At 35.4% G+C, this 14,141-nt stretch overlaps 3 protein-coding genes across 4 annotated transcripts; 2 read left to right on the forward strand and 1 right to left on the reverse strand.

The window, feature by feature from the left end:
* Positions 756 to 3,426, forward strand: LOC104725168 (probable cysteine protease RD21B). Its single transcript, XM_010443782.2, has 5 exons — positions 756 to 1,242; positions 1,977 to 2,212; positions 2,316 to 2,456; positions 2,557 to 3,006; positions 3,102 to 3,426. Exons 1-5 carry the CDS (start codon positions 756 to 758, stop codon positions 3,186 to 3,188), a joined length of 1,401 nt encoding a protein of 466 aa, XP_010442084.1. The 3' UTR covers positions 3,189 to 3,426.
* Positions 4,552 to 5,710, reverse strand: LOC104725169 (ycf20-like protein). Of its 2 annotated transcripts, none has more exons than XM_010443784.2 (2): positions 5,591 to 5,710; positions 4,552 to 5,265 (listed from the first exon to the last, which is right to left on the reverse strand). In XM_010443784.2, the coding sequence occupies exon 2, from the start codon at positions 5,226 to 5,228 to the stop codon at positions 4,752 to 4,754; it is 477 nt and encodes a 158-aa protein (XP_010442086.1). In that variant the 5' UTR covers positions 5,229 to 5,265; positions 5,591 to 5,710; the 3' UTR covers positions 4,552 to 4,751. The 2 variants fall into 2 exon arrangements, with proteins under 2 accessions (XP_010442086.1, XP_010442085.1); XM_010443783.1 differs by having other exon boundaries at positions 4,552 to 5,229; positions 5,591 to 5,708.
* Positions 8,633 to 11,532, forward strand: LOC104725170 (probable inactive receptor kinase At5g67200). The gene is made up of 2 exons (XM_010443785.2): positions 8,633 to 10,214; positions 10,785 to 11,532. Exons 1-2 carry the CDS (start codon positions 8,813 to 8,815, stop codon positions 11,405 to 11,407), a joined length of 2,025 nt encoding a protein of 674 aa, XP_010442087.1. The 5' UTR covers positions 8,633 to 8,812; the 3' UTR covers positions 11,408 to 11,532.

Consider the following 14,141-nt stretch of genomic DNA (forward strand, 5'->3'; position numbering starts at 1 on the left):
ATTTGATAAATTTCAAAAAATTTAGGCTAATCCGCGAAACAATCATAAGAAATCTCAAAAAAATTTCAAGTCCTCATATTTAGCATATGATTTTATTGTATATTCAAAACAACTTTTAAAAACAATCACATAAATTATATTTTATATAAAAATTACAATATAAATAAAAAGAATTTCAATCCGTGCTCTAACACGGGTTTTAATCTAGTTTTTATTTTTAAATAAAGAAACATATAACTAAGTAATAATGATGCTTATTTCAGAAACTGCTAGGTGAAAGAATCCAATATCATGTATAGATAAATAAATCTTATGCTATTAATTTTATAAATAGTTTTATTTATAATATTTCCAAATAACTAAATTTTAATATATAGAGAGGATTACTTATAAAAAGAAATCCAAAAGTGGAAAAGGTAATAAATAATTACTAATGACTCTTATTCATTCTCATCCCCATCAACAATAATTGAATCTTCACAATTTTTTTTTTTCATTTTCAACCTACAATTTCTTGTTTATTTGTTTAACCGCCGAATTTCTTGTAAATGGCTCCACTAGCCCCACACAAACAAATAAAAAAAAAAAACAAAACCCAAATACTTTTCTTAAAACTTTGAAAAGTGGACCCAAAATTAATTAATAATTAATTGGACGCCAATTGATTTTCTCCTTTAAATATACACAAATCTCTCTATCTCGAACAAACAAATTGTCTAAAAACATTTCATCTTCATCTTCTTCTTCTCCAAAAAATGGGATTCGTAAAGTTATCTCCGATGATTCTTCTCTTAGCCATGATCGGCGTTTCATATGCCATGGACATGTCTATCATCTCATACGACGAGAAACACCACATCACCACCACCACCGTGACAAGCCGTAGCGACGCGGAGGTTGAGAGAATCTACGACGCGTGGTTGGTGGAACATGGGAAGAAGAAGATGAACCAGAATAACGTTCTTGGTGCAGAGAAGGATCAACGGTTCGAGATCTTTAAAGACAACCTCCGTTTCATCGATGAACATAACACCAAAAACCTCAGTTATAAACTCGGTTTAAACCGGTTCGCTGATTTGACCAACCAAGAGTACCGATCTATGTACCTTGGTGCTAAACCGAGCAAGAGGGTTTTGAAAACCAGTGATCGGTATGAGGCGCGTGTTGGTGACTCCCTTCCTGGTTCCGTTGACTGGAGAAAAGAAGGTGCCGTCGCCGATGTTAAAGATCAAGGAAGCTGCGGTATGATCTCTTTTTTTTTTTTTTAGCTTTTTTATTTTGAATTTAAAAAATAAAAACAAAAAAAAACGAATCTGGAAAAATCCCACAAATTCCTGAACTTTTTAACGGATGAATCAGTTTTTTTTTTTTTAGTAAATTTAAATGGGTTTACTTGTGAAAAGTATCGAAAAATCTTGGATTGTTTCATAAATCTGTTTTTTTTCTTTAAATATTTCGGACATATCTTGAAACTTGGTCTGGGGAATGATGAGTTAAAGTTTGGTCTGAAGTGTTGACTCTTATTTTTAACGGATGAATCAGTTTTTTTTTTAGTATATTGAAATGGGTTATGTGAAAAGTATCGAAAAATCTTGGATTGTTTCATAAATCTTTTTTTTTTTTTGGATAAATGTTTTGGACATATCTTGAAACTTGCTCTGGGGAATGATGAGTTTGGTCTGAAGTGTTGACTTTTACTTTTATGTGTACGTTTCATAAACCAAGATTTTGAATCAATGTAGATGGATCACAAAAATTTAGATGACATGTTTGTGTTTTACTGACCTTTATGGTCTTTAAACGTTAAAGTGGGTAGTGTGGGACAATTAGACTTTATGGACCCATACGAGATTTGCTTTTTTCAAGAATTTTAAAGGACTGGTGGGGACGAATATTTTGTTGGTTGGTATGTACTGTGTTAGTGTTTGATTGTGACAATTTGATTGATTGTAACTAATCTTACTCTTGTTTATTAGGGAGTTGTTGGGCGTTCTCGACTATTGGAGCCGTGGAAGGAATAAACAAGATCGTGACAGGAGATTTAATCTCTTTGTCTGAACAAGAATTGGTTGATTGTGACACATCGTATAACCAAGGTTGTAATGGAGGTTTGATGGACTATGCCTTTGAGTTTATCATCAAAAATGGTGGTATTGATACCGAACAGGATTATCCATACAAGGCTTCTGATGGTCGTTGTGATCAGAACAGGGTTAGTTTAGTTTTTGTTTGGTTTGTGCATTTTTGTCTTGTGGAACCTCAAATCATTAGGCTTTGAAACTGAAGTTTTCTCTGTTTTTATGTTAACGTTGCAGAAAAATGCAAAGGTTGTCACAATTGATTCTTACGAGGATGTGCCTGAGAACAGCGAGGCGTCTTTAAAGAAAGCATTGGCTCACCAGCCTATTAGTGTCGCCATTGAAGCTGGTGGTCGCGCTTTCCAGCTCTACTCTTCGGTATGAGATAACTCAATTGTTCCAAGAAAATGCTAGACAAGCATTTGCACTATCTTGTTTTTGAAGATGTTAAAATGTTGGTTGGTCTTTTTATTTTCAGGGTGTATTTGATGGAATCTGTGGGACAGAGCTAGACCACGGAGTTGTGGCTGTGGGTTACGGAACTGAGAACGGAAAGGACTACTGGATTGTGAGAAACTCATGGGGAAACAGATGGGGAGAGAGCGGATACATAAAGATGGCACGTAACATCGCAGAGCCAACTGGAAAGTGTGGTATCGCGATGGAGGCTTCGTATCCAATCAAGAAAGGTCAGAACCCGCCAAACCCTGGCCCTTCGCCGCCATCTCCCATTAAGCCACCAACTCAGTGTGACAAATATTTCTCTTGCCCTGAGAGCAACACTTGTTGTTGTCTCTTCAAGTACGGTAAGTACTGCTTCGGTTGGGGATGTTGCCCGGAAGAAGCTGCTACTTGCTGTGATGATAACTCTAGCTGCTGTCCTCATGACTACCCGGTTTGTGACACTAACCGTGGAGCCTGTTTGAAGGTCAGTTTCTTCGTATCACATTTTGGTATCAAGAGCATTTGACTTTTGTTGATGAATATTTTTTACTGATTTTGAAATGTTTGTGGTTTTGGCAGAGCAAGAACAGTTCGTTGAGCGTGAAGGCTCTCAAGCGTACACACGCAATACCGTTCTGGGCAAAGAGCAGAAAGCACATTGCTTAAGAGAAAGCTTTGAAACATTGAGGATTCATCAAAAGCATTTTATGTTGTTGTTCAGATTAAAAAATTGCTGATTCTGCTGCTGAGGTTTTCTGTACATATAAAACCTCTCCCTAAGTTTCATTCGGTTTCATCATTGTTAAAGTAACAAAACTCAAAACATATGGGTTCGGTTATTGAATCTCTTTCAACTTTGCTATTTATCGATCTATTATGGATAAAAATTCACTTTCCATTCTCACTTTGGTATATTTGGATTGAAAATGTTTAGCTTTTCCCTCAACTCACAAATTACTAACTAGGCATATATATCTATTTAAAACAATAATGACCAATGCTCGAAAGTAATGTTTTTGGTCTTGGAGTGGACGATATAGTGAATGATGAGTCGCTAAATAATGTGTTTAGTGGCTTTTCTGTCCTGAATCAAGAAATGCCGGTGGTCTATGATAGGGACTTTCAGAGAATAGACAGAGCAATGTTGGCTCCGGTGACTAAAGCTTTAACACCAATATATAAGTGTTGAGTCAGGTTTGGTATCATACACCAAACTCTTCTTTTTATCTTGGGATAAAAAAAAACTTAAGAGCTACATGTTTAAGACCAGTGATTTTCCTTTCATTGTGAACTCAAAAGGAATGGCACTTGGATACTTCTCTGCCTGAGCTAGTGGCCGGTCTAAATTTTTGAAATTTGTAGTATATATTCCATCCGAGAATGAATGCCCTCTTCACCTGCAGTTGCCAAATGGGGAGATATCTAAAACAAATGGCTTTCATATCTCCAATGTGGGTTGGTGTGATTGTGTGGAACTCTGGAAATTGTGATAAGGACTCTGAAAGCACAAGTAGGAAGACGATCTCGCCTCACAATGTCGAAGAGTTGAAATACTCTTGGGGCAATTACAACAACTATTTGGCTTAAAGTCTGAAGCCATTTTCACCAGTGGATTGGGAATTTACCTAGTGAAAGAGGCTTTACAGAGTGGGAAATGGATGTCTTGTCACAAAAACACACGTGTTTCAATCTCCATTCTTGTTCGACAACACTCAGTTCTTCTCTCTCGATTGATTCAGACACTCCCCAGGATGATATTGGAGTAGTGAAGTATTATCTGAAAGCAGCAAAGTTGGCTCAGTCTAATGCTTCCCAGGGAGGATACAGTTCATCAAGAGAAGCAAGGTCCCTAGCCTTCTTCCATCCATCCATTATGTCTCTCAGCTACTTTTCTTATGAACACTGCTTTGCAGTGTACTTGCCGTTTTTCCTACCCACGGCAGGGCAGCTCACTACAAGAATGGAAAAGATACAAACAAGAGAAGGGCAAAGGACTTCACATAGCTAACAAGAAAGAAGACAGGCCTAGGACCCTTTAGCATAATACTACAGATTCTCTCTAACTTTGAAGATTATGGTTTGCTTGAATACAAAAATTATGATAACAATATTACATTGAGGGTAAAAAAAAAAAACACGTAATGGAGTTCTCAAAACTATTCCAAAAACTTGACTTTTAACCTTTACATGGAACCTTTGGATCTCTAGTGACTCTGTCTTGCAAAACAGTTAGCTAGCCAGCTTGAACGCGTCAATGAAGAGACCATAAGTGAAACCCATCTTGAAATTATTAAGTAGAGCAATCGGAAACGTCACCGTGGTACGACTATAGTAGAACCTAGTCACATACTCTGTCAAAAGAACACACAAAACCGCAGCAATAACATCGTTCACACCCAAAGCACCAAACGACAGAGAGATAGTCTGCGCGACATAGAACCCACCTAACAACGAGATTCCCCCGAAAAGCGTTCTCCTTGATGGCTTCTTGAAGTAATTCCTAGAGATTTCAGGAACGGATCTTATAATGTCGATCAATCTTCTTGGAGTTGGACCACCTTCAGTCTCTTGCAAAGCTCTAACCCTTCTTGCAATTTTCCTCTTACATTTAGATGGCGACAACACAGACGTTCCAAAACTCTGCCACTGATGATTAAGGACTAAACAGTTCAAGTTGGTGGAGATGAAACTCAAAGAATGTGCCATCCTGAAAACAATCAGTATCCAAGAAACCCTTTTTTATCTGAATGCAACAGGAAAAAAATCAACAATTTCAACTCTTTTTCATTTTCCATTATAACAAAGCCAAGAAGCTTGTTTCGTCCTTGCACAAATTTGTAACTCAAATACTGAAACTAATTGAATAATGCTTCTTCAAGAAACAAGATCTTGAAAAGGAAAATTTAAGAAATTTCAAACAAGAACAAATGTAATAACAATGAAATTGACTTGGAAATCATAATCACGGTGAAAAGAATGCGCAAGACAGTGCGATTGCAACGAAATTAGGGTCACATTTCCAAAGTTGAAGTATGAAATCAAACACAGGACTTGGGAAAAGGAATTACCAGCACGAGGAAGATCGAAGAAGCTTGCTTAAGAGGAATTAATGGAGCGAGAAGTAGAAGAACCAACAAGGGTTTTGAAGCATTAGATTTTTTATTTAACAAGGGGAAGAAGATGAGAAGAGGAAGAAGAAGCCACTTGAGTTGGGCCCTTTAATTATAATTTTTCTAAAAGGCTTTTCACTAGAATTGCGTTGGAATGGATAATTTACTAAAACTATTGGTTTTATGATTTTTGTTTGGATTTACGTCTTATTCCTTGATTTTAAAATATTTATTAAAATAATGTGTTATTAGTTCTATGATTTACAAATATTTGTTAAAATTTCATGTTATTCATTTAATGATTTGTTTTTGGATTTTAAAATCTACATTATGTTTTAAATGAATTTGAAAGTGTAAAATAGAAAGATTCTAATCCAAGGATAAAACATGGTATTTCAAAATCCATGTGTTTTGATTTTTAGAATTTACAATTTCATATAGATTTAAAAATCAACTCTCCAATAACAGTCCCAAAATTAATCCGAACTTTAACTAATTCGAAATTGGGTTTAGTTAGTTTGGGAAATTTTATATAAAAACTAAAAAAATGTAAAACTGATAACTTAGATTTATTTTATTTAAAAGTTAATATCTAAGAAAATTGATCAATTTGTTGTTTATCATTGGGCCAAATGCCGGATCTGCTCGGTACATCGTACATGTAGGTAGATCATGATTATTTTTCTAGTCCTCGTGAAAAAACTGGTCCAAATGTATTCTATCAATCCAACTCAAACCGAGAGGAACCGAAACCGAATTAAAATTGACGTACTAACCAAATGGATACGGAACTCAATAACCAAAAAAAAAACAAAACTGAATCAAATTGAACTGTGAACCGAATGGATATCTGAATTATACCTCAAAATATTAGCTAATGTTATTTTATAACGAGTAGATAAAAAAATACATGTACAACCAGAATAACTGAACCAAAAACCTTGAAATTATCCAAAATTTACAATTAGTTACCCAAATAAAACAACAAATATATCCAAAAACCCGACAAATATCCAAACATACCTCTAAAAATCCGAAAATATCCAAAATTACTTGAAAAATCTGAAGATATCCAAAATTACTCGAAAATCCAAAAATACCAAACCAAAATTCTAAAAAAAAAACGAATGGATAATAAACCCAAAATTCAAATTATCCGAAAACAAAAATACCAAGCCGATACCAAACCAAATATTTGAATGCCTAGAACTAAATATTTCTACCGTTTTATATAAATGATCAATCCCATTATTATACAAGAAAATGATATATAGATTAAACAACTATCAATCTTAAAGGGAGAAAAACGGATCATGCCAATATAGAATTAAACACCTTAAACCATGTTAGATCATCTCCATCACTTTTGTCAGTTGATCTATTTAATTCTTGAGGTGAGCACGTTATGCACGAGCAAAGCAATCAACAACGTATTTATATTACAAAGAAAGAACTATAGGATCGAACTAATGAATCTTCAAGATCATTCAATTAGCGGTTGCTTAATCAAAACTGTAACAGTTCGACCAGAAAAAAAAATAATCTAAAGTTTCCTTATTCTCAAGATAGACGTATTGCATTGGTTGGTTGATGATCTTTTTCACTTACTTCACCTACAAAAATAAAAGATAATTTAATGAATTACATATTATCTCGAGATTAACTAAGATTACAAAATTATAAAACTAGATTAAAAAAACTCATCACATCTACAAAGTTAACACGAACCAGAGAATCTCATATATGAGATGGAGATTGAGGTGCAAATTGTCGTGATGCTACCTTGTTTAGAAATCATGTTGTCCAACTTTTTTCTCCATGACTTGGTAACTTGAAACCTCCATGCCCACCTACAAGTTTAAACTTATATTCACCTGCCTTTTTCCGGATCGCAATAAGACAGACCACATCAGGAATATGCACACAGACTAGTCTAAAGTCTAAACTCATATGCAAAAGTGCGGTCGTACCTTTGTTGGAAGAAGATTTTTTTTACCTCTTCAGACTTAGAAAACTTAATTCTGAAGGTACTTTCCATGTTATTCAACTCTGCCCCTTGTTACTTTTCTTTTTGTTATTTCTTTTCCTGAGAAAGGTTTGTTCGCCGCATCTTGCTTGTGCATTATTGTCTTCTCGTGTTTGTTTGTTTTTCCGTGCTGGGATGGTTTACCGGCTCGACATGCCCCATCGAGTCATCCACTCATCCTTGTCCTATGGCCTGGTAGGGGAGACGACCTCTATTGGCCTGACTTTGATGTGCTCCTGTATTTGTGTCGTTTCACTGTTACTTGCTGGTTTGAGCCTATCCACTGGTTGGTTTTTCTAAGCTAGCTGTTGACTATATCGAAAGGGTAAATTTGTTCATCAATGAGGAAGTTTAGAAATAATTGTATGGTTTAAGGCGCGAGCGACCATTATTAATTTGCCTCTAAGCCGAGATCCTCCACTTTGCAACACAACAGAGACAAGTGCGAAGTCTATTGAGTACATGATTTTAATCCTAGTTTGGGTTTAGTCCGTACCCATGTTTAAGATTATCCAAACCATGTTTTTGTTTTTGCCGACGTCCAAACCATGTTTAATAATACTCAAACAAACTTGATCATTGAATCTTCAATTGAAGGCAAAACATGAACAAACAAAACAAAAGAGAAACAAAATGACTTACTACTTTACTTACTAGTAGAAAAATAATAGATTTGGCTTTTTGTCACTTTAACTAGCTTCAAGTGTCAACAACCATAAGGTCCATAACAACCTGTACTAATAATTGGAGCCTAAATCTATCTGAAACATAATAATACTATTGTTTCGTTCGTTACAGTAGTTAGATCCGGTTTTGAAAGAAAACAAAAGAGTTAGATCTCCCGTATTAGCTTTCTTCCTACAAAATCGGCATTAATATATTTCATCTTCTATGCTTTTTTTTACTTCGTTTCAACAGTTCTACAAGTATCATTAATACTATATAATAATTACTCAACTTCTTTACTTTATTCAGTATTCACGTGACTCTGAAACTTTCCAGTCCCCGACAGCTACTCTCTTGTGTCTTACATCCTTTTGTCACGTACCTCCTGCTCTCTTCACCTCTCTCTCTACTACTACTACATTCTAAAACTCTTTCATATGTAATAATCATAGACATTAACATGCTTCTTTAATACATTCTTACAAGCTATGCTTCTTCGTTGTAACTTACCCATTTCTGGGTTCCTTTTCTTTTGTTTCTTCTTCACCATTGTTGCTTCTTCTTCTTCCTCAAACCGCACAAATTTAAAACGAGTGTTTCATCATCAACACGACGTTTCTGCTTTGGTACGTTTCAAATACAAAGCTGATCTGTGGAACAAGATAAACACGAGCTCTCACTTCTGTCAATGGTGGGGTGTTACGTGCTATGGAAACAGAGTGGTTCGTTTGGTCATTGAAGATCTTTATCTCGGAGGTCAACTCGTTCCTGACTCAGTCGATAGACTCGACCAGCTCCGTGTTCTCAGTCTTCAAAATACTTCCTTAACCGGACCTATACCGGATCTTTCCGGTTTAGGTAATCTCAAATCGTTATTTCTCGATCACAACTCTTTCTCCGGTTCGTTTCCTCTCTCGGTTCTCGCACTTCACCGGTTAAGAACTCTCGATTTCTCCTCCAACAACCTCACCGGTCTAATTCCACCCGGTTTAGCTCTTTCCGGCCGGTTGAACTACCTTCGTCTCGATTCGAACCGGTTTAGTGGTCCAATCCCAGCTCTTAACCAGTCCTCGCTTCATACATTCAACGTTTCGATTAACAACTTAACCGGTGCTGTACCGGTAACCGCCGTGTTATTACGGTTCGGTATTTCGTCATTTCTCAAAAACCCTAATCTCTGCGGTGAGATCGTTCACAAAGAATGCAATCCAAGACCCAAGTTCTTCAGTCCGGTGACGTCGCCACCGCCACCACCGGCCAAAAAGATCGGTCAAATCGCGCAAATCGGAGGAATGGGACTATCCCGGCCAAATCACGGCAAACATTCACGATTCGTGGTGATCCTAGCGTTTATATCCGGCGCATTTATCCTCTTCATCTCCATCGCGTGCCTAATCGGCGCCGTGAAGAGACGACGGAGAGACAAAAACGAGCAGTCAAAAACAGGAAAAGAATCAACGGCGGTTGTCACATTCGACGCTGCGGAGACGGCGGAAGTAGCGGCGGCGATAGAGCAAGAGAGTGAGATCGAGGAGAAAGTGAAGAAGCTACAAGCGACAAAAAGCGGGAGTTTAGTATTCTGTGCGGGTGAGGCGCACGTGTATACGATGGACCAGCTAATGACAGCGTCGGCTGAGTTATTGGGTAGAGGAACAGTTGGGACCACCTACAAGGCGTTGCTTGACAGCCGTTTGATCGTGACGGTTAAGAGATTAGACGCCATTAGATTAGCGGGTGTAGGAAGAGATAAATTTGAGCGTCACATGGAATCAGTTGGTGCTTTGGGGCATCCGAATTTGGTTCCACTCAGAGCTTATTTTCAAGCTAAGGAAGAGAGGCTTTTGATTTATGATTATTTGCCAAATGGCAGTGTCTCGTCTCTTGTCCACGGTAAGCTTTCGTAAACCCTCTCACATTGGATTAGTATATTTATATCATTGAAGACATCAAGCATTTTGTTTGGTTTGCGTGATTAATGCTTGTATTAAATTTACTAGTTACGAGGTTTTTTTACTTTGTTCAGTCAATTTTTTTAACTTTACTGAACAGTAAGCTTCAGTGGCCACATGGAATTTATTGATTTTAAAGATAAATTCAAAAATTTATTTGAAATTCAAATTTTGGTACTATTTTGTTTCAGAAAATTCAGAAGTGATTTATTTTAAAAAAAAAAGTTTCAATGCAAGATATCTCTTTTTTTTAATAATTAGTGATTACTTGGAATTTTTTTTATTAAATAATATATATGAAATAGACTTGTGAAATGTGTGTTTTATAGTTTTTATTAATTTGTATGCATTATGCATGTCCATGTCTAGCAAGAGGAATGTGATAGATTTGGTATATGGAGTTAGTTAGTTACAAGTTGAGCATTGAGGAACTTATATTAAACGTTTTGTTTGGTTTTTAGTATATTCAAAGCTTAATTATGTTAAAAGGTTATAATATGATATTGTGTAGGTACGAAATCGTCAAGGGCAACACCATTGCACTGGACATCTTGCTTGAAGATAGCAGAAGACGTGGCTCAAGGTCTATCCTACATCCACCAAACATGGCAGCTTGTTCACGGCAATCTCAAATCCTCTAATGTCCTTCTTGGACCGGACTTCGAAGCTTGTATTGCCGATTACTGTCTCATTGCTCTTGCAACAAACCCTCCTTTAGCATCCAGTGGTGATGGTCAAGAAGACGTCGATGCAGCGGCTTATAAAGCCCCTGAAGCTCGACACAAGAGTTTAAATTACCAATCTGTTAAAGCTGATGTTTACGCATTTGGGATTCTTCTCTTGGAGCTTTTGACAGGGAAGCAACCTTCGAAGATTCCGGTTTTGACGTTAGATGGGATGATGGAATGGGTTAGGAAAGTGAGAGAAGAAGGTGAGAAGAAGAGTGGGAATTGGAGAGAGGATAGGGACAAATTTGGGATGTTGACTGAAGTCGCGGTGGCTTGTAGCTTAACATCGCCGGAGCAGAGGCCTACGATGTGGCAAGTTTTGAAAATGTTGCAAGAGATTAAAGAAGCGGCTGTGATGGAAGAGTGTGAACTTGTTATGGATTCTACTAATTCTGGAAGCTCCTAATTTAAGGACAGTAGTTTTATTTACTTTTTTTCTAAACTAAATCTCTCTTTTTATGACTTTCACTAATCTTAAAACTATATGTAACAGTGGCGGTTTTAGATTAATGCCATGGTTCCTTATCGTTACCCCGTTTACTACTAGGTCTTCATGACTTCATATATTCTTCAAATCATAAAATATCGTGAACTAAAAATTAAGCGAGCTCAGACCTTTCACTATATGAGTAGACTAGAGCCTAAAGCGTTTGTTACAAGTTTCAATATGAGAATTTAAAAGGACTTAAGGTATCGTGTAAAAGTAATTTCAATTTCAAGAAGATGTGTAAGGCTGCTACTTGGACTAGAGCTGTTGATATATATTTATGGAGCATGGAAATGAACTGAACGTGATTATAATTATGGTAGTAACAACATTTATAAATCATTTAGTAAGAAAGCTGAAGATGAACAAAATATGTTTATTGTGAGGGGAAGAAAACTGCAAGACTTTATCAGAGATGGAGAAAGCGATTTGGTAGTTAAAGTATAAGCAACTGTGTGAACTGTTTTAGAATCAAAGTGATAGAAAAGGTGGCAGCTTGAAAGATATGAACAGTAATGTTCTTGTATTTTGTTTTCTTTTTGATAAATATTTACCTATCTTTTAGATATGGTCGGTGCATTATTTTCATTGTGTGTAAATTAGTTTTTGGGTGTTACATTGTAACTAATCAATATATCTTTTTTTTTCAACTAAAACCCATTATATTAAGCTATGATCAAGCAACTCTTCTCTAGGGAAAGCTTTACAAACATCATACATGTATTGATTCACAAATTCAATGAATTTAAACGAAAAAAGATTTGGTTACATCTACAATGTACGATTGTTATTTTGATAGATCCTACAACATGAAAAACTGATTTTTTTCAATAAATGGTGGAGTAGAAGTAATTAAATTTTCATTCATTTAGTTTTAAACTGGAAGTGGTTATTATCATTATTACCGTGATGTCGTTATCTTTTTTTTTTGTTGGTTGCAAATAACAAAGGAAGACGCTTTAATCAAAAAAAATTATGGTTTGGAAAATCATGCGTGTATATTTTGTTTTCTAATATATGTTTTTAATGTCAATATTATGTACAAGAAAGATCTGACAAAAAAATATTGGCAAAGTTTTTCTAGAGTAAATATTTTTTGTCGGAAACAAAGTTGTACTAACCCATAATTTTGGTTGGGAAAACAATTTCAGACGCACAAGAATGTCTATTGAATTTGTCCCAGTTCATGCCATGAGAGATCCTTTCATGACTTACGCTTTTTGCGGTTGTGTTATCACTCACGCTTTTGGTTTGATGAAATTGTTGTTTGTGCTAGTTGTGTATGGTTTCATTAGCAGCAATGAACGTGACACAATAATGAATAAGTCATATGCAATTTCTGTTGAATGTATTTATGGTGTACTATGATGAAAAATGTATTCATGTTTCAAGACTTGCCCTTTTTGGTTGTGTACTCATGCTTTTGGTTTAATGGGATATTGTTTGTGCTAGTTGATATGACTTCATTAGTAGCGATGAATGTAATAATGAAGTAATTATGGTGTATCACAATCGAAGATAACACAAATATCTTGTTTAGCTAACCTTATTTGTTGAGAACTCGCAAGTTCTTGCCATTCTCGCTTTTTATTAATTTATCAATAAATTTGAATACAACTATAGGTGTAAGTGTAACAACCTTATTTGTAATAAGCTAAATTTAGGCCCGTAAATGATACAATTTAAATTTCACGGGCTAATCCGCTTACATTTTCAATTTTATTTAATGATGTAGAAGAAAAAAACATTGAATTTAAACCTCCTACACTTCATCTTTCAATATAATTAACTATCAATTCTATCATAATAAAATTGGATTCTAGTTCTTAGCACTCTATCATAATAAATACTTCATTTTTAAAATAATATCTTATTATACAAAAAAATATATCTGAGTTAGTATTAAAATAATTAAAAACAACTAGAAACCATGTTTAGTAAAGATTTGAAAGTTCTTGACAAAAAACTATCATTTTAAAAATATATTAATATCGCATATGATGTTATCTAATAAGTAACAATTCTACCGTATGTTAAACTAATTATATTACAAAAATGTATTAATATTCTCATCAAGTATTCAAAAATCCATTCCTATTAACTCAGTTTACAAGTTTTTAAATAACACGTACTTTTGGAAGACTCGAAAAATAATTTTTGAAATATACATACAATTTCAAGCTTTTGAAAATTTGATGAATCAGTTCTGTAATATACTCAATGAACAACATCAAAGGCACTATGACTACAAAATAGAAAATACACATACATTAGTAAATTTACAAGTTACACAATCAGTAAATTTGACAAATTTACACAACCAGACACCACCGATATCTTATTCCAAATTTTCTTGTTCATGCGGTCCATTGAAATGGCTACTCAGTAAGATTTCATCACTTGAAACTAGAGAGTTTTATGGTTTAGTTGGGAAGATTTCATTCCAAAGGAAAATTACAAGAAAATCTACTATTAGATAACTACCTATAATCACATGAACAAGAGACGGTTCAAAACAAAAAATAACAGTGGGACGGAAAGACGGCTAAAGTAAACATGACGGAGATACGTGGTTTGCTGGCCATTCCCCAGAAAAGACAAGAGGCGTTCCCTCATCATGAGGGACTCATGGAGGAGTCAATGGCTAGAGATA

This window comes from Camelina sativa, chromosome 11 (genome assembly GCF_000633955.1).
Source record: "Camelina sativa cultivar DH55 chromosome 11, Cs, whole genome shotgun sequence".
NCBI lineage: Eukaryota > Viridiplantae > Streptophyta > Magnoliopsida > Brassicales > Brassicaceae > Camelina > Camelina sativa.